The 24998-nt window shown below is 37.4% G+C and overlaps 1 protein-coding gene across 1 annotated transcript in view; it reads right to left on the minus strand.

Moving 5' to 3' along the window:
• LOC124606774 overlaps nt 1–24709 on the minus strand; it is a 243173-nt gene extending 218464 nt beyond the window's left edge. The window contains exon 1 of the mRNA XM_047138830.1: nt 24577–24709. Coding sequence (XP_046994786.1) covers nt 24577–24678 — 102 coding nt within the window. The 5' untranslated portion in view covers nt 24679–24709. The remainder of the gene's footprint in view (nt 1–24576) is intronic.
• Nucleotides 24710–24998: the final 289 nt, after the last annotated feature.

Genomic DNA, 24998 nt, shown 5'->3' on the forward strand with positions numbered 1-24998 from the left:
TTTGTGTGACCTGTTGGAAAATGTCATGGAGATGCCAAAGGAACTAAACTATTAGGCACATCAAAATACATGCAAATTATAATGAAAAGGCCTGCTTACAAAGTTTTAAGAGCCCACATTATATGATGAATGTAGGAAATACTACAGTCCCTTACATATCACTCCCATACTGATGGCATGGATGAGAATATATGAATTACAGCATGCACAGAGGTGTTTAAACAGTCATTCTCCCAATGCTCTGTATAAGAATTTGGGAGACACCCATAATAACTGGTACAATGGGGACATTGTTCCAACTTACATCTTTCAGTGATCTATAAAATTTTCTCATAATATCAAACTTTTCATTTCATCTTCATTCATTTCCTCTTCCATTCCTATAACATTTTCTTCAAATTCATTTCACTTTAGTACACCCCTTCTGCCTTTCAGCATTCCCTTCTGTACTTAATACTGGCTTGGTCTTGATATTCATACAACATCTTCTCTTTCCTCCAAAGATATCTTTACGTTTCCTACAGGAAGCATCATGCACATCTCTATTGCCTCGCATTTATCCTATGGCCATGCCTACCTAGACATTTTCACTTTTTGTCAGTCTCATTTTTTCTGATATCTGTATTCCTTTTTGCCTGTTTCATTTGTTGCATTTTAATATTATCTCCTTTCTCAAATTAAATTTCAGACCCACTTGTTTCTCCTAGGATATCTTCCAATTCCTGTCTTTTTGCCTGTTTGATCCTCTGCTGCCTTCACCATTTCATCTCCTAAATCTACCCATTCATCTTCTGTTGTATTACTTTGCCATGGTTCACTCAATAGCTGCCCTTTGAAACTTTCAGCATCCTCAGGTTATTATTATTTTATACTTTTTTTTCAATTTATTCAGTTCCTATCGCCTTAATTTCCCATTCTACAACAATTTCTTCAGTTTTAATCTGCAGTTCATAACCAATGAATTCCATATCTGCTCTGGAAAAGTTTTGCAGTGTAAAATTTGATTTTGAACTCTGACTTACCATTATATAACTTAACTGAAACAATCTGGTGTCCCCATATATCTTCCATATATACAAATCATCTATCATGATTCTTAAACCAAGTGTTAGGAATGATTAACTCATGCTCTGTGAAAAATTCTTCCAAACAGCTTCCTCTTACATTCCTTTGTTCCAGGCTTTGTTCTCCTATTCTTTTTCCTCTCTTACCTCTCGTAGTATCAAATTCCAGTCCGTCTTCATGATTAAACTTGCATCTCTCTTACCTACCTGAATAATTTCTTTTATCTCATCATATATTGTTTTAATCACTTCATCATCTATGGAACTAGCAGGCAGAGAAATTTGTACCACTCTGATGCGTTTTGGTTTCATGCCTACCTAAGCTACAATAATGCATTTACTATGCTGTTCCTACAAGCTTACATGCATTATATTTCCTATTCATTGTTATACCCACTCTCATATTATCTCTATTTAATTTTGTATTTTTAACCTTTTACTCACCCGGCCAGAAGTCCTGTTCTCCCTGATACCATGAACTACTAATTCCCATTTTATCCAAATCCAACCTAACAATTTCCTTTTTTAAATTAACCTACATACCATACAAAGAGATCTAACATCCATGCCCTGACCCAAACAACCACAATTTTGTTTCTCCTGATGACAGGAGCCTCTGGAGGACTATTTCACCACCAGAACATTTTACCCAAGAGTATTCTATGATCATTAAGCCATGGAGTAGAGTTGTTTGCCCATGGGTAACATACCTACTGTAGTTTCCCCTTGATTTCAGTCATTCATCGGTCATACACAACATGGCCATGCTGGCTTAAGTGACAATTCATGGCAGTCAATCAGCAAGTCATTACCCCTGCATCAATTGAAAAGGCTGCTGCCACTTCAGAAACCACATGTTTGTGTGGCTTCTCCACAGATAATCTTCCATTGTGGCTGCACCTACAGTACAGCTCTCTGTATGACTGAGGTACATAAGCCACCCCACATTGCAAAGGTATGTGGCTCATAGGGGGTAAAAAAAATTCAGTTTTGAAACAATGAGCAATGATTCTGGTGGTTCATCCTTCAAAGACGGTCAATGAAAAGTTCACTTCACCAAAAGCACTGTTAATAACTTTTATGTAAGTGAGCAAAATTTGTTAGATGCAGCATAAAAGGGAATAAATACACAGTTATTTTCCCTATTAAATTCTCTGAAGAAAAATAGGTAATAGTTTAATCATTCTAAAATAAAGACGAACTTTCTCTTCTATAAAGTTTTAATAGATTTAGAATATAACCACTGCATCACTTTTTAATAGAGATATGAAGGGCAACCAAATGAAAATGAGGCAGGTGAAAAAGGTAAGTAAACTGTTTATACCATCAGAAGTAGTCACTATGACTGATAAAATATATTATCCCACTGTGAGACAAGATGGTCAATGCTTTATGGAAAAATGTTTGCAGTTGCCCATGGAACAAAGATTGTACCTGGTGTGCACCTCTCCATCTGAAGCAAATTGATGGTCATGAATGTTTTTCTCCAGGGCTCCAAACATTTGAAAATTTCTTGTGGAGGGATCTTGAATGTATGGAGAATGTGTAAGGCTTTCCAGGAAAGTTCTGCAGTGTGTTATAAACAACCTTGGCAATGCATGGGCCCACCTACACTCTCCTGTGAAATAATTTGATTCAAGGTTTCCTGATCTTGACCAGAAGAGTCACCCCCTGTGAGTATTTTCTCCATCTGACTAATGACATTCACAATAATCACAGATCACTTAATTGAAATTTGTGCCATATTTCTCCCAGAGAGCATCCATGTTAAGTGCAAGCCACAACACCCTTCAGCAACAAGCAAAATGCACAGTAGCCTTGGATGCCAAGTGCAGTCACAGCACTGATTTGTCACTTGCTGTAGGAAACATGCTAGTTGCTGCTACCTGAACAGTGCAGGATGAGATCTGAACTCAAGGGCCATGGGTTCAAACAGTTGGCACTCTCCAACTTCCAGTGGTGAACTGTCACTGTGCAACCCCCTTACACAATCAAGCTGCTGCTGTCATCTCTATGGTGCGTTTGCTGTTACTACAATCTGTTGTCTGTTCTAGATTGTTAATGTAAGTGTGGATCTCAAACACTCTAGCAGGTGTTCAACAGGTGACTGAGCAGACACCACCATCATTGCATTGCAGCCAACATGGAAGGCCAAGCTGAACAATATGTGCTTCATGTGACTGTGCTTTTGTTTTCAGGATCATTGAGGAGATACGCTGTGTAGTTATATTTTGACTAAATATGTTTTGTGTATTACTACTGTGAAGGAGTTTTGTGGTGTATTTCGATGTATGTTGTGAATGACACTGTACATTGAGTGACTAGTATTCTTAGAATTTAATGCATCTGCCATACACTTGCAGCTAAAATGTAACACTGGGCCAGTGAAGAGGATCCTCTGTAGTCCCCCACAATCATGGCATGTAAGCTACAGTTAGAAAATACAGAACTGAAATGCAGTTGATTTCACTACAAGCTGAGCTAGAAAAAACAGTCTATGGGAGTGGCTGCAGGAGTTCCAGCAAAATCCAGCCATACCTAAGAAAGACATACTTGAGGATCTCTGTAGATTTACATGTTAATACTCTTATCACAGGTTTGCTAACTAATCCCATCACTCCAGCAGTAGCACATATCTGTAAATGTAATATAGGATATGTCAATGAGTAATTTTATTTACACATTTTCTGGAACTTCTACAGGGAATGTTCTTGTTTTCCTTTAGAATATTTGTGATGCAGGCATAAAAAAGGTATTTTGAATTTCTCATGGAAATTCTGACAAAGAAACATGTAGAATTAAATTTGAATTGAGGAACCAAATTTCTAGTGTAGTTTCATGGAACTGTGTGCTTTCATAACTCAATCGGGATAACCAAGTGACTAACAGCTGAACATGGGAGGGTGTGATGCTGCTGGTTCATGTTTCTGTACATATAATATGGCAGCAGCAACAGCTGGGCATTTCCATTCTGGATATATTCATATGCTGCCACTTAATGTGTGGTGATCAGTTTCTTTACGAGAGAGGCAATAGTCTTATCACTTATGTAGTCACTTTTTCTAGTAGTTTGGGATATTCTGTAATGTAAATAATCATGCTGGACAGATAAATATCATGCTGCACAGAGAAACAATGAAAACAAAATACAATTGTTTTGTTACCTGCAGAAAGTGTCATCTAAAACTGTGCATGGCAACTGGTAGTTGAGGTAGCAGAGTGATACGGCGACAATGGAAGGCAGGAAGAGAAGTTGGGCATGGGTTGGTAGCAGCTGGGTGAGAGGAAGACAGTTTCCTGGCAAGGAATGTGGGAGAGAGGGGTGGCAGGTGCAAGGGTTAGGCATGTGATGTATGACTGTGGGGAGCAGCACATGGTGAATGTGATACAGAGGGGTGGAGAGGGAAAATGGGAGACGATGATAGGACAAGGAAAGGGAAACTGACAGTTGGATGGTATTGGGACAGTTGGTTAACAGAGATTGCGACAAGGATCATTCCATGAGCAACGGATAGGTTGCAAGGATGACTCCTGTCAGCATAGTTCAGAAAAGCTGGTTATGGAGGGAAGAATACAGATGGCCCAGGGTTGTAAAGCAGTCACTGATATCGAGCGAGCATGGACTTTTTTTCCTGGACTTTAGGATGAATTTTACACCACCTTATTCATTAATCCAGGTATTTCCATGTCAAAAAATGTATTTTTATTGTGCATATAAAGTCAAATTTAAACCTTTTTTAGTAACAGGTCATATTTCAAATGACTTTTGCCATAATAGGCTAGATTATGGAGAAGTTTTGCCAAAATACATTTTTTGTTGTGTCTTTAAGGACACAAGAATGAAAACATGAAATGTTGCTCACATGATGTACAGTTTAAATCAAACAATAGAAAATCCTGGATGGAATCATGACACTTAATGAAAATAATAGACTGCCACACACACACACACACACACACACACACACACACACACACACAACTCTCGCACATATGGCCACTGCCTCTGATGATAATGTCACAAATAAACGTGACAGTTACTACAAAGCTTTATTTATCAGGACTGTAATAAACAAGCAATATAACACACAAGTCAGTTTTCTGATATAAGTTATTGTTGTGTAAGGCATACAAAGATGCTTGAAGAAGACAGTTTCTAATGTAATGAACATCACAAACGGTGGCCACACTACTCAGTCTGAATAAAAACTCAGTCTGGTTCAACATGCCAAAAGTGAAGTACTCCAGTAATATATTATTGCAAGGTTTTGTTCATGATTTTGGAGCAAAGCTCTTCAGCACTGACAGGGAAATATTATTTTCAAATTATGTGAAGTTAGTGCAGAAAAGCGTCTTAATATGCAACAACATTGTAATATAACCAAACTAAATAACTGTGTGAAATGAAGTGCTAAAATGATAGATGACAAACACTATTATTGGAGCAGACAGGTCCATCTTCACCTGTCCAATCATTGTTTAAGGAGTTATGTGAAATGATGGTGTCTTCAAATATCCCACTGGAGAAGTTGAAGAATCCATGCTTCAGACAGTTCTCGGAGAAATACACATCACATCCAGTTCTGAGAAAAAACTATTTATCTGTGTACTATGAGCTCAGCATAAGACAAATTAGTGTCGCTGACCAAACATTCTGGGTGTGGTAATGAAACAGAATTACAGGGATCTTTGATTGAAAGTAGATTACAGTACTAAGCCTATTTGAAACAATTGTGATTCCACTCTTTTTCAGCTATGTTTTATGTAAAGTTTTAAGTCTGAAGTACCAGAGGTGAGCCCATGGGACTGGTGCATTGTATGGAATGATTTATTTAAATTTCAGATCTTTCCAAGTTTTTCTGTATTGCTTTGGATTGTCACCTTTATTTTTTTATTTTAAAAGAAATTAATTATCCTATAGATTCCATTTGTTTTATTTGATGATAAACGGCATATAATTCCTACTGTACAACATTTTGGTTACAAAACATCTCATTACACTTATAATTTTCTAAAGCAAACTCAGTTTTCACAGAAAAGAGTCATATGAAAGAAAATAGGGGATTTTTATTATTTTGGCAATGTGGCATACACCATAATTTTTACAAAACTCTTTTTCAAAATTGTGAATAGCAAAATATTATTTGTATTTTTTTTAAATGTTACTAACCTCAAGTGGCATGTTTTGTGATTGTGATTTTTATTGGTCCTGTAAATTACCTTTTGTACGGATATGTACTTGTAACATGGGACAAGTCATTAGGCTTACCATCTCGATAATATGAAATGTAAAAGTATATAAAATAGCTTACACATGAAATATATATAGTAGCTTTCATCATACACAATGACTTATGATGCAGAATATTCATAATATTACACAGTACAAAATGACTTATGATACATGATACATACGAAATAAAATAATAATTTTGTGAGACATAATTAGCTTGTATTATACATCAGTAGTTCCTAATTATAGCTAATTTCTTTAACACTGATTTCTGTTGCTAGGACTTTTTTATGATGTATGAGATTTATCACTCACAGGATGAACTTTTGATCGCTCTTTGCTAATGTAGTCAGTTACACTATAAAATTCACCTTGTGTCAGAAATTCTTTTAGAGTTGTGGGGGAACGTTTTTTTCAATGTTGAGGTCTTGTAATTCCATTGGAATTGCTTGTATTAACTTGATGCCAGAGTATTTGGGTCCTTTTTCAAAAATCTTAAGTCTATGTGGAATGCACTGCAGTTGTTTTCTGTTCCTCGTGTTGTGTGTATGAATAGTCTCATTTGTCTCCAGTTTTGTGTGATCACATAATGCACTCACAATGGTCTTGAATATATACAATGATGGAAACATTAGAATGTTTAGTTCTTTTAAACAACTTTTACACAATTATTTTTGCTCCTTTTTCAAAATGATTTGAATGGCTTGCTTCTCTAATATGAATATTCTCTTCATTCCTGTGATAGTTGAGTTCCCTCATACTGTGATTCCATATCACATGTATAGTTCAAAAAGTCCATGACAGACACTGCACAGGAGGTCACAGTGAGTATACTGAGCTGGTTGTTTCCTTATAAGTATCACTGAGTAGAGCTTATTGGAAACTGTATTTATCTATTGTTTCCAATTTAGTTCACTGTCAATTTTAATGCCCAAATATTTAACTGAAGCTACTTCTTCCAGTCCTTTTTCATATAAGAAAACATCCATATGTTCTTTTTGTTTCTTTTTTAAGACCATATACATAGTTTTGTTTCAGATTAATAATTAACTCATTTTCAGATAGACATTGTGCTGTACTACTGACTGATATGAATGTATTTTGCTCAAGCACCTCCAAATAGTTGGAAACATTTAGCACAGTTATACTATCTGCATAAAGTATTTTGATTTCATTTTCACATGTTTGTATATTATTCACAAATAAGTTGAAGAGAATAGGGCCCATTACAGATCCTTGAGGTACACCAAACTTAATGTTTGTAACTTCCGATCTATAAGTTACTAATGCTACATATTGCCTCCTGTTACTAAGATATGATGTTATCCAGTTTGCTGCATGTCCACAAATACCAGTATTCTCTAATTTCCTTACTAGGACTGGATAGATCAAGAAAAACTCCAGACACTACCATCTTGTTGTCCAAGGCCTGTATGATTGATTCTGTTAATGATTCAATTGGCGTTTCCATTGATTTTCCTTTCTGATATCCTTGCTGTGCTGGGGTTATTACATTATGTTTTTCCAAATAAGTAGTTAGTCTGTTTAGCATGAGAATTTCTCATATTTTTGAAGAAGCCTGATACTAAAGATACTAGCCTGTAGTTGTTAGGGCCATCGTGCTTTCCCTTTTTGTATACAGGTACTACTTTAACTAATTTGAGTTTATCTGGAAATACTCCTTCGTGGAAAGAGCAGTGGGCAATATCCAGTACTGGCATTATTATTTCTGCTGCCACATTCTTCATTAGGTAGTTCATCATGTCCAGCAGACTTTTTTTGTTTTTAGCTTCTTCATAACATTTGTCAGTTCCTTTTCAGAGACTCATTTCAGAAATATTGAGTGGCTTGTCGCATCCGTCACAATAGTTTGGTGAGTTCCTTGGGTACTATATCCATGCTTTAGTTTTTCTATTGCATCTGTGTAGTTATTATTCAGGATGTTGGCAATTTTTGTTTTATTTGTGATGATTTTGTTATTTACTGTCATGGTTTCTATGCCCTCACTTTACATATATGAGATGGTGGTGTTCCTATATAGAAATTAACATACACTAGACACTTTCCGTTTTGACCACAACTGCAGCACTCGCCACAGAGATAACTTCAAACTTCCAACACATCGTTTAAAACTTTATGCCCAAACACCAGAGTATATGGGGTTAAAAATTTTCAGTAAAATAAAAGGCTGTAATATATTTAAAATGGAGATTGGTTCACTGGAAAGATTTCTCTTTACTCTTCTGGTGGAAAAGTGTTATTATTCTTTTGATGAATTCATTGAGGACAGCTTCACAATCTGAACACAGGGATTGTATTACATGTATTATTTTATGTACATGTGTAGTTGTAACTTAATAGAAATGTAAAATATAATGTAAACTTTTGTATTTGTCTTAAAAAAGTGAAAAAAGTTTCTTTTGTAAACCTTGACATGTCTCCTGTACATCAAATCAAATGATTTGAAAATTGTACGTAACGAGATGAATAAACCACATATCACATTTCATTTGTTTTCTGTGAGATTTTTTCTTGCCCCTCTCAGAGTTAATTATATTCCAAGCTGCTCTCATTTTATTTGTTGATTTTGAAATAGTCTCATTGATTGAATTTGCTTTTTCTTGTCTTATCAACTGCCTATATTTCTTCAGGTGCTGCCTGTAGGTTTCAATATTTTCTCTCTGTTTCATTTTTCCCTGTTTTATTATTTCCTTCGTGATCCATTGCTTATTTTTGAGATGTTTTCTTTTGTTCTTGGTTTTTGGAAATTCTAAATAGAAGTAATGTGTTATGGTGTCTTGGAAAGCATTGTTTTTTTCATCTGTTCCCTGGACTTGAAGTGTGTCCGTCCACTGTTCTTTTCTTAACATCACTTTGAAGATGTTGATATTTTGTTGGATGATAAGCCTAACCTCACTTTCTGCACTTTTGTCTTCCATTTGTGAGTTCAGATTTCCATATAATTCATAAAGCTGTTCAATATACTTGTCTGTAACTGTTCAGTCATGCATGCAGAAAAATATGTACAAATGTTAATATGACCAGTTGCCAACTCTGGAACAATCTAGAACTTTGTGTTGTAATACATTGTTTGTCATATGTTCCAAAAGTTAGTTAGTCTTTGTCTTGTCCTTGAGTGATACAGTCTTTATCTAGATGACCAGTTGTAAGTTAGTCTTTGTGTTTTCAGGTAGAATGTGCTCCATGTATAACTTATTATGTTGGAATCTGTAATTTTTATCGAAAATGTATTCAAAATGTTTTACATGTTCATTGATTGAGGACAGTGGTCAGTATGAAATCTGTGTATGACTGATAGAAGACTTCTTTAGTGATGTGCAGAAAACTGACACATAAATATCTTTGTTTTGCTGTGTCTGGGTGGAAAGTAAAAGAAAAGTGACGAAAATGTGAGGAAGTATCTTCAGTGATGTTCAACAAACCTTTCAAAGGGCACGGCCAACTTCCTTCCTCGTCCTTCCCTAATCCGATGAGACCGATGACCTCGCTGTCTGGTCTCCTTCCCCAAAACAACCAATCAACAAACCTTGACCTTTACATCATACCCTAGACAAGAAACAGTTTGGAGCCACAAACACATTCATGAAATAAGATGAGTATTAAAATTTTTGCTCATTACTAGGTGTCTGTGTAGCTATGTGGACAACTGGAAAAAATGCAATTAATTATCATGAAATTTCCTATTAATTACTTTTAAGTGGTCATAGAGAGCAGCACTATTAGAGTGGCTATAGATAAAACAACCAATGGTGGTGAGCATTATGTTGCAAACGTTGCTGGTGATGATCTAAAAGTTGCTGGGTCTGGAGAATGTTCCTCCTAACATGTGAAGCTCTCAAGACAGTAAACAACTTCACAATTGCCATTTTGTATGACAACTCTAAGAAACTACTATGGCCAGATGGTGTAAAAGAGACAACTTTTTGCTGCTAGTAATAGATGGTACTTTACGCGTGCCTAAAGCAGCGAAGGGGCTTCAGATTCTCTATCCCAGTAAGGTGTATGTTACTTGTCTTGCACATGTGTTACCCAGGGTTGTGGAAAAGATGTGATCATATTATACTGATGTGGACAAATTAATTTCCTGTGGCAAGGTGCAGAAATTCAAGGAACAAGCACCTTTATTACCTTTCCAGCTTTGCCCTTTTCTGGCACGTGGGGTTCTTAGCTCATTGCTGCTGAGTATTACTGCACCAACTATATCAAAATACAGACTATCGTTTGTGATTATAATGCCAATGAAACAAGTGTTATTAAAACTGTGAAACGGGTCTTTACAGATACATTGTCTGTAAAATTGACACACTTCAGTTTCAATTTTTCAGTGGTATCAAAAGCCATGACATGATTCGATCCTGACATACTCAACTACATGGTACCTTGGATTTTGTGTAATATGTGCAGAGTGAGCTGAGCTGCACTTGAGATCATGTGGCTGACAAAGTGAACTACAAATTGCAACATGTTCTCCACCATAGTCCTGTATCTCCTACAATGTGCCAAATCAGTCATTGTCTTTCTGGGAATGCCATAATGTTTGAAGACAATGGACCAAAGCTGGTCTGCAGTGACCTCACCACACTCAGATAAGCTCCTGTGTTGTCATGTGATGTGGAGAGGAGCTTTTCCAAGTACAAACCAAACCTCAGTGACAGCTGCAGATCTCTGAAAATGGGAAACTTGAAAATGCACCTTTTGATCCAGTGCCACTCTGCAGAAACTGAAGACTGACAGGAAGTGTCAACTAACTTGTAATAGCTTAAACAAGTGGTGTGCAGTAGTAAAAACATGGTTTTATGGTTTGTATAGGTGTTACTGTTTTCACTGCAAAGTCTTTAAATATGTCTGCTTGTGTCTGTATGTGTGGATGGATATGTGCGTGTGTGCGAGTGTATACCCGTCCTTTTTTCCCCCTAAGGTAAGTCTTTCCGCTCCCGGGATTGGAATGACTCCTTACCCTCTCCCTTAAAACCCACTTCCTTTCGTCTTCCCCTCTCCTTCCCTCTTTCCTGATGAGGCAACAGTTTGTTGCGAAAGCTTGAATTTTGTGTGTATGTTTGTGTTTGTTTGTGTGTCTATCGACCTGCCAGCGCTTTCGTTCGGTAAGTCACCTCATCTTTGTTTTTATATATGGTATATAAAAAGATCAACAAGAATATTTTTAAATAAATTTATGTAAAGCTATATTTTATTCTTTATGATCATGTTTATATAAGTTTTAGATATTAAATGCTTGCATTTTTCACTGATTTTTAGGTCATTAAAATGCGAGCACTGGTGAAGATAGATACTCGTAATCAAAGCCATGGCAAAGGATATCATTCAGCTGTTCCATCCAAGGTGATACTGGGTGATTGGGGGGCACTCAATTGTAGCTGATTCTTGGGGTGGGGGGAGGATTCGAGGTATGTGAAGATGTGAAATAAGTGACATTTGGTTGGTAAAGCCTATCTGAAAAGGTCCTATGACATCTTCAGCATACTGGGAAAAGGAATTCTCATCACAGGTGACCAGGCTGTATGGGAAGCATTGTTTGGTGTGGAAAGAATGACAGCAGCCAAAATGCAGGTACTGTTGGTTGTAAGTAGGTTTAATAAGGACAGAGGTGTGGAAGGAGCCATTAAAGATGTGGAGGTCAATGTTCAGGAAGGTGGCGCATTGTGTTGAGGAGGAACAGGCAAAGCAGATGGGAGAGAAGGTATTGAGGTTGGTAAGGAATGATGGTAGGGTGTCTCGGTCCTGAATCCAGATCATGAAGCTACCATTAATTAATCAACCAGGCAGGTGGTGTGAGATTTTGCACAGTTTGGAGGGTTTCTCCCAGATAGCCCACAACAGATTGCAATGTGTGGGTGCTGTGCAGGTGTGGATGGCTGTGCTGCAGAATTGTTTATACCGGTTGACCAAAAAGTCAGTATAAATTTGAAAACTAAATAAACCATGGAATAATGTAGATAGAGAGGTAAAAATTGACACACGTGCTTGCAATGACATGGGGTTTTATTAGGGAGGGGAAAAAAAAAAAAAAAAAAAAAAAGAAAACGAAGTTCACAAAATGTCCAACAGATGGCACTGGACAGTAAAACATCAGTGACAGCGCATGAGAATCGTGTATAAAAGGAGCTGTAATGAGAGAGAGAATCAGATACACCAGCAGTCGCAGCATGTTCACGTTACCTGAAAAGGCGCTTTTAGTGAAGCTGTATTATCAGAATGGGGAATGTGCTAGTTCAGCATTACAATCCTATCACCATATGAAGGGAATTCAAACAGGTAAAGGTCCATTGACAAATGCAGCTGTGGCGAGAATGATTCGAAGTATGAAGCCACAGATTGTTTAGACAATAGACCCTGTAGTGGCCGACCGAGCACAAGGCATAATGCTGCTGAGACAGTTCAGGAAGAAACGGAGACTGTAGCGGGTTCGTCTATGCATGGGGAAGTCAGTGCTCGTGTAGTCGCATGTTGCACTGGCATTTCATACACTACTGTTTGGTTGGCACTTAGGCGTACCCTCCAATGCTATCCATACAAAGTCCATCAGCATCATGAACTGTTACCTGGCTATTTACTGGGCATTTCAAAAGATGGTGCAAGATGACGATTGGTTGAGTAATGTGTTGTGGTCCGACAAAGCTCATTTCATGCTCCGAGGGTCTGTCAACGCCCACAACTGCAGAATTTGCGCTACTGATAATCCTAGAACTGTCATGGAACTCCATTGCATGACAAGAAAGTCACGGTACAGGTTTGATTTATCACATCTACCATTATCGAGCCTTTTTTCTTCGAGGAAATGCATGATTCTGGTTTTGTAACTGCTACCGTGATGGATGATAGGTATGCCGATATGTTACAGAATCGCATTGTCCCCAGCCTGGCTGATAAACACCTGCTGGAACGTACGATGTTTATGCAGGATGGCGCATGAAAGATCTCTTGCGCATGTTGTTTGGTGATGATCGTGTGCTCAGCCACTACTTTCATCATGCTTGGACTCCCAGGTCCCCAGACCTCAGTCTGTGCGAGTATTGGCTTTGGGGTTACCTGAAGTCGCAAGTTTATTGAGATCGACCGACATCTCTAGGGATGCTGAAAGACAACATCCAATGCCAATGCCTGACCATAACTCCGGACATGCTTTACAGTGCTGTTCACAACATTATTCCTCGAACACAGCTATTGTTGAGGAATGATGGTGGACATATTGAGCATATCCTGTAAAGGACATCATCTTTGCTTTGTCTTACTTTGTTATGCTAATTATTGCTATTCTGATCAGATGAAGTGCCATCTGTCAGACATTTTTTGAACTTTTGTATTTTTTTGGTTCTAATAAAACCCCACGTCATTCCAAGTGTGTCAATTTGTACCACCCTATCTACATTTTTCCGTGATTTATTCAGTTTTCAAATTTATACTTGAAACTTTCCTGGCAGATTAAAACTGTGCGCCCGACCGAGACTCAAACTCGGGACCTTTGCCTTTCGCGGGCAAGTCCTTTATTTCAGGAGTGCTAGTTCTGCAAGTTTCGCAGGAGAGCTTCTGTAAAGTTTGGAAGGTAGGAGACGAGGTACTGGCAGAAGTAAAGCTGTGAGTACCGGGCGTGAGTCGTGCTTCGGTAGCTCAGTTGGTAGAGCACTTGCCCGCGAAAGGCAAAGGTCCCGAGATCGAGTCTCGGTCGGGCGCACAGTTTTAATCTGCCAGGAAAGTTTCATATCAGCGCACACTCCGCTGCAGAGTGAAAATCTCATTCTGGAAATTTATACTTACTTTTTGATCACCCTTTATACTTACTTTTTGATCACCCGGTATATCTTTCCCTCAAAGGAGAAGTAGTTGCATGTCAGGATGTAGTTAGTAAGGTGTATGAAAAAAGAGGTAGTGGTTTTGGAGCCTCAAAGAGGTTGGTAGAAGTAGTGTTTGATAGCAGCAAGGCTTTGGGCTACAGAGATGTTGGTGCATAGAGAGATGGAACAGTGAGGAGTAAAGATCCATGAGGTAAAGGGGAGGGGATGGCAAAGATTCAGGGAAGGAAATGGTTAGAATCTTTGATGTGAGAGGCTAGTTCCCAGGCAATTGGTTGGAGGTGTTGGTCAACATAAAAAGCAGAAAATCTTTCAGTAGGAGCACAATAACCAGCTACTATGGAGCTTCCAGGATTGTTGGGTTTATGGACTTTGGGGTGTGTGTGGAAGGTGAATGTGTGGTGTGTCATTGGGGCAAGGAGGGAGATGGACTCAAGGGAGCTGTTCTGGGATGGACTTAGTATTTGTAAAGGCTTAGGAGGTTATTTTTGACTTCTTAGATGGGGTCACTATGGCGGGATTTCTAGGTGAAGGAGTCAGACAGTTGGCAGAAGCCTCCTGTCAGGTATTCACTGCAGTTTATCAAGCCGCTGGTGAAGCCTTTGTCGGCAGGGAAAATGAAGAGGTCATGATCTGTTTTGAGGTTATGTACGGCTTTCATTTCTTCTGCTAAAACATTAGTGTTCATAGTACGGGATCTGGAGAATAACAATGAGGCCCAGTTGGAGGTAATAAATTCCTGGAAGGTGACCTGGGGATGGTTAGGTGGGAAGGAGGAGGGTCATGGTTGGATGAAAGTATAAACTGGAAGAAGCAAGGTTCATTGTTGGAATTAAGTTGGTTGTAGTGGAGAGTTTGGTGATGAAGAAGTGTTTCTGCTGTGGGTATCAGGAGAAGGAGAGAAAGTCTTTGACAATTCCAATGTGATTGAACTTGGCTGTGCTGCTGAAGGTGATGCCTTCGGATAGGACTGAAACTTTTGTGGGATTGAAGTTTTTGTGGAAAGGTTAACAATGGTGTTTTGGGTTTGTTTGTATTCTGGATTTCATTGAATGTTGTAAGAGAATTTTGTAGGGAATGTCAATTTGAAAAGGTCAGCTAGGCATGGTCTGGTTGCTACAAAGAGTTGAAGAGGGATTCAGGTATGGGTGTAATGGGTGTTTACGAATAGCTGTGCTGCAGGGTGGGAATAAGATGTCTACAGGTTGGATAATTTATGGGAGTGGTGTTTGGAATGCCCTTCCAGGTGTTAGAGGGAAAGGCTTTCAATTTCCAAGATGTGGAGTATGTAGTTAGGACTGCAGAGTAGCAGATCTTACAAGGGAGCAGAGCTGGTTCTGGAATGCCTGTGCTGTGGAGATGTGTTTCCAGACTGCCAGGTTTGTGAGGGATAGGGTTGGCAAAATTGGAAAAGATGAAGGTCATTGTAAAGGAGGGATGGGTTCCAGAAACAAGAATTTTTATGGTTCGACCATGGGGAGATTCCATAGCTTGGGCAGTATTTAAGGAACTGGTGTGGGACTGAGTTTTAGCTATGGAAAGGAATACTTTCCTGAACTGATGCAGACTGATGGAGCAGTGGTCCATGTGGGTTGGGCGGTGTTAGGAGAATGAGAAATGATGTGGGAAATGGACAAACAAAAACTTAGGTTGTTATAAAGGGAAGTGGATACCTGAGTTTGGGGAGTGAAAAGGGTGAAAGAAATTGTACTGAGGGCCATACAATATTTAATTACATCAATCAGTGGAGAAAGGAAGTAAGTCACTTTTTGGCAATTTTCACTTTTTTACATAAATGTATTAAACGGACCCCAAGACACATCTACGTGTGGCTTCTTCCTCTAGGAATAACATGAGGTTGATTTGTTATGTGCTGAGGAGAAAGGAATAAAGTCATTGACTTAGTTCCTTTCTCCACTGCACATCGTGTCCCTCCAGCACACTGCACTGTCAGTGAACTTGTACTACACCACTTTAAAACTAAATGGTGTTGACTTGTAGCATGCAGGCACAGAAAGCATGACAAAACACTAACTTGCCACCAACTTCATGATGTGTCTTCGTTATTGTTGATTGTTGCTGTAATTTCTTGAATGCTATCTTTCGAAATCTCTCCCAAATGAAAGATAAACGAAAATGAGCACAAGAGCAAGAGAATCAAGGAGCCAAGCATTCTCACAACAGTGGGAGAGCAGTTCCTGAAAAATCTATTGATGCTGACTGCAGGTAAGGTACCAGTATTGTCATTTACCCATTCAACAAGCTCAGTGTAATATAAATTGCATAGCATGTGATAGATGCTTTGCAATTACTTAATAAATTCCAGATGCCAAATGGAATGTTTCCAATGTATCAGTGAGAATGATCTCATCGAGATATTTTCACACTTTTAAAACATGGGAAAAAAAATAGTCAAGATATTTATCTACAAAGGTTAATTTTAGCAGGTGGCATTTCGAAAAGGAGGCCAAGGAAAGTTGGTAGTGACATCAGTAGCAGCAAGAAACAACATTCCTTTGTTTACCATGCCATTGTATTTGGTAGAAGAGTTGTATCTGCAGTCTTCATGCTGTATCACAGAAACATGTTTTTCGTATTTGCCAATTTCTAGTTAAAGGGCAAATTCCAAAGGACATGCATGGAGCAAACCTATGCACAACCAAACTTTTGGAAAATGTAATAAATTTCATAGATACCCACATCACATCTTTCCCCCTCAAAGAAACCAACTATGCTAGAAGGGAAATGAAATACCTGGATGAATGCTTGGATTCAAAAACTATGCATGAAATGTTCCTTACAAAGTATCCAGAAATAAATGTGAAATATGACTTCTATAGGAAACATTTTTACGAAAATTGCAGTTTTCCTTTCAGTCATCCCCAAATTGATGTATGTGGCAAATGTGATGAGCTTCAGTCTAAGTAAAAAAAAGTCCACATATCTCTGACAGTATTAAAAGAGCTATTCACAAGTGGCGCAGCAGGACATTTTATAAATTCATTAAAATAACTGAGCAAGAATATGCGGGCAGGGAAGACACTGTTGGACTAGCTTTCAACTTCACGCACAACTTGCCTCTGCCAAATGTCCCAGTGCAGGAAACATTCAATTTATGTCAGCTGTGGGTTAACTATTTCTACATTTATGACATAAAGTCCAGGGCTTCGACAGTGTATTTGTATCATGTAGGAGAAGCAAAAAAGGAAGTGAATGAGGTCTGTTCATTCCTGTACCACTACATCAAAAACTATGTACTGAAGAATATTACAGAAGGACACCTGTTCTTAGATAGAGCACCTGGTCAAAATAAAAACCACAGTAAACATGTGCCTTACACTGACAGACACTGAAAAATTTAAAAAAGTCACTCACAGATTTCCCAAAAGAGGTCACTTGTTTCTCCCTTGTGACCACGTGTTTAGAACACTGAAGAGGGAAACATGGAAATGTGATCCAATTTACACCCATAAAGAGTCTATGGAAATCATAGCAATCAGCATTTCTGAAGTTACAGTCATTATGGTGGAAAGTGAAGGCATAATGGACTCTGGAACACAATGGCCTCGTCATTACAACAACAAAAAATGTACAGTCTAGGGAAACAGCACATCTCAAGATGCCACGTCAAGAAAAACAAATTTTTTCGGTGTCAATGTTCAAAGAATTTTATTATGGAGCAATCAAACTGCTGTGTAGTCACTCCTTTAATCTGGCAAAAACTAAACTTGCTTAATTTCAAATTGAGTTGCAAAGGCTATGTGATGGAAAAAAGGTTAGAATCAATAAAAAGAAAACTGAAGATATTCAGAAACTGGTTAAGTACATCTATGGTGAAGACAATGACATTTTTTATGAGGAAGTATTGAAATGGCTGACTACAAGGGATAAATCACAATGATAAATTGTGAGCTATTCAGAACTTTTAATTCTATGAAGTAGTTGTCTTCATGTTCAGTTGAAGCTAATTTTCCACTAGTTAATCAATAAATTTGAGTTTAGACTAGAAATGTGTAATTTTCAAAGCATTATACTCACAAAAGTGCTAAATTCTCTTGATGATTGGAGAAAGAACCTATGTTACAAATTTTCAATTTTTTTCAGAAGATACTTTTTAAAATACATGAAAATTATTTTCATTCACAGTATGTATGATTAGCAAGTAACAAATGTTGAAAATTTCAATGCAATCTATCAAATAGTTAAACAATAAGACAGTTTCTTCTCTCTCCTGAAAGATAAGAAAAATGACAGTTCCTTTCTCCAATGACCAATTCAATTTGTGTGGGGCAGAAAAAGGAAAGATTTAAAATTCTGATGCGAGCAATGTTTGAAGATGGGTGGTTGGATTTGGAGATGAAATGTGGTAGTCAGTTGCTGGAAATGGATAGGTTGTTTGTAGAATAGCATGCAATGTTGTCATGATGGCCATGACCAGTTATTCAGGGGGTGGCCAAAATTCATGCATGACAGCATTGGACAGAGCCTGTGAGGTGTGTGCAAAACAATGGTGAGAGGGAAAATGCAGGAAAAGATGTGGATGGACAATACAGAACAGACAAAATAGATATAAATTATGAGATAGTAATAAAAGCTGGATGACATGAGGTTTAAATCTACATCTACATTTACATAGACACTCCTCAATCTGGTGTATGCCTTGTGGCTGAGGGTACCCCATACTGCTACTAATCATTTCCTTTCCTGGTCCACTGACGAATAGAGGGAGAGAAAAATGACTGTCTATATGTCTCCTTACAAGCTCTTATTTCTTGTATCCTGTCTTCATGGTCTTTGTGTGTAATGTATGTTGGAAGCAGTATAATCATTTTGCAGTCAGCTTCAAATGCCACTTTTCTCAATAATGTTCCTCAAGAAGAATATCACCTTTCCTCCAGAGATTCCCATTTGAGTTCCTGAAATAAGTCTGTAACACTTGCGTGTTCTTTGACCCTATCTAGCAAATCTAGCAGCCTGCCTCTGAACTGCTTCAGTGTATTCCTTTGATCTGACCTGATATGCATCCCAAACACTTGTGCAGTACACAAGAATTGGTTGCACTAGTGTCCTATATGCAGTCTCCTTGACAGATGAACCACACTTTCCTGCAATTCTCTCGATAAACCAAAGTCAGCCATTTGTCTTCCCTATCACAGTTATCACATGCTCCTTCCATTTTATATCACTTTTCTATGTTATACCCAGATATTTAAACACAAGTGACTGTATCAAGCAGGACACTACTAATGCTGTATCCAAACATTACAGGTATATTTTTCCTACTCATCTACATTAACTTACATTTTTCTACATTTAGAGCTAGCTGCCATTTGTCACACGAACAAGAAATTTTGTCTAAGTCATCTTGTATCTTCATATAGTCATTCAACTTTGACGCCTTGCTGTACACCACAGCATCATCAGCGAACAACCACAGATTGCTGCCCATCCTGTCCGCTTATTCATTTATGTATGTAGAGAATAATAATGGTCTTATCACACTTCCCTAAGGAACTCTTGACGATACCTTTGTCTCTGACAAACACTCACCATGAAGGACAACATACTAGGTTCTCTAACTTAAGAAATCTCCAAGCCACTCACATATCTGTGAACCTATTCCATATGCTCATACCTTCTTTAACAGCCCACAGTCAGGCAACATGTCAAATGCTTTCCAGAAATCTAGAAATTAGATTCTGCCTGTTGCCCTTCATCTATAGTTTCAGTAAAGAGCAAGATGAGTGTTGTACGAGTGATGCTTTCAGAACCATGCTGAATCATGGACAAAAGATCCTCCCTCTTAAGAAAATTTATTGCATTGAAACTGAGAATGAGTTCAAGGCTTCTGCAGCACACCAACATTAGGGATATTGGTCTCTAATTTTACAGGTCTGTTCTTTTATATACAGGAGTCACTTGCGCTTTTTTCAAGTCATGTGGTGTTTTGTGCTGGGAAAGTGATACATGGTAAATGCAAGCTAGGTAAGTGGCCAACACTGTAGAGTACTCTTTGAAAAACTTAATTGGGACTCCATCTGAGCCTGCTGACTTACTGGTTTTCAACTCTTTCAGTTGTTTCTCTATGCTAAGGATGCTTATTACTATGGTGTCCATACAGGAGCCTATTTGATGATCAAATGATGGTAGGTTTGCACAGTTCTCCTGTGTGAACAGTTTCTTAGGCATGAAATTTAAAATTTTGGCTTTCATTTTGAAAGAAAATATGGAGTGGAACAGATCTATAAGTTTTGGTGATTTCCTGGAATTTGATGTGCATTCTGCAGTGGTGTGGTCTACATTGAGTGCCATAGATGATTTAGAATATGAACTATCATAAATATGTATAATTATGAAACAAACAAATAACATGAACTACCACACTTATTTTACTCATGTTGTAATGTAAAGAAGTATCCAACACCTGGATCTTTGATACTAATGTACCGAAAGTTCATTTTAGAGATCTTCTTCCCATGGATAACTTGTAATTAAACACTCATGTTTCATTAATTATTTGTCTACAAGGAAATAGTCTCATTATATGTTTTATGAGATGAAAAGTTCATCTGCAGGGAAAAAAAATGAAATTCATAGCTTTCTTCCAGAAAATGTTTAGTTTCAGTAGTTGGAGTGCTCTTCCACACAATGTTTTACTGAAATGAGTTTCTTTTAATACTCTCCCAATACTGTTGCAGTCATACTCCCTAATGTCAACTGATATAAATAATCCATTTGTATTTAAAAACAGCTAACATGGCATGGACTGAAATCATAAAATATACATCAATCCAGATTTAGTGTAAATACTCAGGCTCCAAAGGTTCTCATACTGCCTTTGATGTTTCAGCCACAATTATTCAAATGATAGTGTGTCCCAAGAAAAACAACCAAAAGGAAAGTGGGATACATATTAAAGGCTTTAAACACATGAAGTGAGAGTTCACAAGAGCAGAATATTTGTGGGACATCAGCAGCATGTTAGAGTTTCGGGAAACTCTTACATTCAAAGTTTTGAGAAACTACAACATTTCTCTTAATGTTGACACATTTCGCCATGCTTCTTCTGACACAACCCAGCAAACAGACAATTTCAATTGCAGTTGTGACAGAATCCGATAATGATTATTTTTAATATGCAACTAAGGACAAGGCATCAAATAACTATGAAATTTTTAAATCGTGTGATTTATGAAGTATTCCAGGTGTGGTTATTTGATAACTGGACATGGAGGGAATATGTCTGATATACATATTGTTGGTGTAAATACAAAATTAATTACTTTGTTGCAAACATGCACAACAGATTTAACGAATGAACAATAAAAATGAAATATTAGTGGCAGCATACATTATAATTTCTTACAAAGCATGACAGAGGGTAGTGTTCTCCCTCTCCTTTCATGAACAAGTGGCATTATTGATATGTTTCTTTTTATAACATAAATTAAACCATAATACCTTGTAGGAGAGTTACAGTGATAAATATATCGATAAAAATAGAACATTAAAAAAACCATGTGCAATAAGCACTCCTCTAAAACATATTACTGGATAGTGGAAGGAACAGTCAGCAGTAGCAGATTAGTTTGTGTTGTTATGCTTCAGAAGAATTTATAGATATGACTACTGAAAATAACAATTAAGAGGAGGCAATGAAATCAACAACACTGTACAAGTAAAGAAAAATACATATGATCACTCATATTCTGCCTTACGTAAGTCCCCATCCCCAGATTTTACTGTTCTGTCAAGGCATTTTATCAGTCTCATTTACAAAATAGTTAGCCATTGCATCTCTGTTTCTTATTGCAGACACATTTCTTCTTGTTTCTTCCAGGATTGAGACAGGCTCAAATCACCTCACAATGAATGTGTCATCAAGTTGGTGACATCCAGAACACGGTATGCTTTAGTTATGTGAATTGCTAAATCAAATTTCATATTCATTCCTCAGTGGAACACACATAATTTGTTTGATAATGTGTGAATAAAAGCAGTTACTGAATGTTTTGTGAATGAAACTATTAGTGCAGACAAGACAAATTGACACATACAGTACATAGCTATCTTTGCTACTGGATCTAAAATTATCTGTCTCCAATTTTAAAACTAGAATAATTCTTAATGTGGCTGTAAGTGACATCATAAACCACATACAAAACAGAACCATGAGCCACAACTCAATAAAGTATGCGGCCATACCATCAAGTGTGGCATGTCATTGCTTCTCGTGGTCCAAATCTCAAAATATGTCAATTTACTTACTCAAAATAGGCATGGCTTTCCTTTCAAGATTTAAAATAATCTCAATATTTTAGCTACATTTTATATGCACCAAACATAAACTGGCCAGTGACTACACTTTTAACAGCAACTTTTCAAAATATGTTCCATGTTTTACTTACCTATAAAATATCATAATAACGACAAGTAATATTGAAAACAGAACCAGTTCATTATTAAGGTGGCATGTCAGAATATCTTCCGTGAAAGAAACAGTTTTTTTCTATGTAACAGTTTCCTCAAAATCAAATGAGATAGATCATGAAGTGGAGAACATGCAAAAATTCAAAAACAAAGGTTTTAATTTTTTTACCTAAAATATAAACGTTTTACAGAGAAACTAAGAAGATTGGTGCCGTGGTACTTCTATTGGCATCAAAGCATATGCATTGCCAGCTATATGTCATGCCAAGTGTAACATTACTTGTTACACCATGTTGCTGGGAGCACTGACTTAGAGTTCAATTGGTATGATGGTAATACAGTTTATGTGAACTTTGTAAATGCTTATGTTTGAGCGGTACATATAAGGATTCATTTCTGTAGATGGTTGAGAGTAGTTACTTGTGCACGGCTAACAGGATGTAAATTCTATCTTAATAGTTACATGCTCATGGGATAAATGTGAAACAGGTTACTGAACTAATTCAAACAATTTTGATACAGGCTGTACATTGAGCAAAAAGGTCTTGTACAGTTGATGTTGCATAATGGAACAAAGTGCAATACTTTCTAATACCACAGGTGCTCGAAAATTTTGAAACAGAAGAGGCAATGGAGTAGCCACATCAGCTGACAAAACTTATATATTGAGATGCATTCGTTGAGGATACAGTGGCAGCAAAGACTCTTAGAACACTTAGGTCTGTTCTATGATGCTATTGCTTGTATTGAGGGTGTGTTAGAGACAAATTACAGCACTCTGAAACATGTAGTGCATTTCAGTAGTCAGCAAATCCTGAATCATGTGGCACATTGCAAATATGTTATCAGATATCCATATAAGAAAAGACATAGGAGATGGCGCACGTGCGCGCGCGCGCAAACACACACACACACACACACACACACACACACACACACACACACACACACACACACACACACCAACAATACATGTATCAGGTGTATTGCCTGGAGGTAGTACACATTCTAAAATCCACATCCACACTGTACAAACCACTGTGAAGAGCACTGCATGAAGTACTTCCCCCTGCACAGCATTTTTTATCCCCACTCCATTTGTATATGTGAATGGGAATAATGTCTGATTAAATGCCTCTGGGCTCACTGTAATAGGCTTCATCTGTCTATTGAAGTGACCAAGTAGGGTGAATCTCGAATCTTAGGAAGTAGGCTGTTGTGGGACATTACCACCTATACTCAAGAATATGCCAGTCTAGTTTTTCAACATATCTGTGATATTAACCTGTGAGTTAAATGAGCCTGTTATAATTCATGCTACACTTCTTTGTACATGTTCAATAGAACCAATTAGTCCCATTTCATATTGGTCTGATATGCTTGAGCAATATTGTAGGATCAGCCCCACAAGGGTTTTGCAACCAATAGTGAAAAGGGGAGGAGGGGCAGAGGGTCAGCTTGATTGTGGATAGGGATAAAAATTGTAGAGAGACACCAAAGCTTGACTATAATAAGTAGGTTCTAGTGGATGTAGATTGTCGGAATTACGTCAAGATGAAAATACTTGCACAGGATAGACTAGACTACTGTAGAGACAAGCAGCAGTCTTTCAACTGAAGACCACAATGATAAAATAGAAAAACTCTGTAATCAGAGCCTTAAAATGGAAAAAATGTATACTGATATTGTGGTGTCCAGATTTTCCCAACCAAGTATGTATACAAAACAATGGCTTTATTAATAAAATTTGCTTTTACATTTTCATCTATTCTCTGTAAACTGAAAACTATTACAGAATTAAAAAGAATGCTCATAAGAAAAGGCAACTGCCATAAATAAACATTTAATATGATTGAAACAGGGCATCTCTATTAAGGAATTATATTGATGCTAATTCTGCCCAAGATCTTATGGTTGGTATCAATTGACCACAACCATTAAAGCAAAATTAATGAAAATTTCAAGTGTTACAGTAATATCATCAATTAATTACTACAAGTAATTATCTTCATATACTTACATTTTCTTGCAGCAGATCAATTTTAGTTTTATTTGGAAACAAAAGCCAGCACTCCGTTAAGTTTTCTCCAGTAGCCATATAAACATATACTTCCTGTCCCATGTACAATGAGACAGTTTGTGGTACTGCCAAAACATTTTTACCATCTACAGTTTTACTACAAGCTAGCAAAAAGCCTGAAATTAAGATTACAGGTCATGTGTGTGTAGAACTATCATTCCAAGTAACTATATTGTAAGCCCACAAAGCTATGATTATTTCTTCGATGTATTAACAATGAATATTACATTCAGTTAGATAAAATGTAAAAAATGGCTTACAAATCAATAATTCAAGCACTTCCAGCAACATATCCATTATGGATGTGTCAATAACCCATTTAAATATTTAGTTAGATGCAACAGTATATTGTATATTTTCAC

This window comes from Schistocerca americana, chromosome 3 (genome assembly GCF_021461395.2).
Source record: "Schistocerca americana isolate TAMUIC-IGC-003095 chromosome 3, iqSchAmer2.1, whole genome shotgun sequence".
NCBI classification, from domain to species: Eukaryota; Metazoa; Arthropoda; class Insecta; order Orthoptera; family Acrididae; genus Schistocerca; species Schistocerca americana.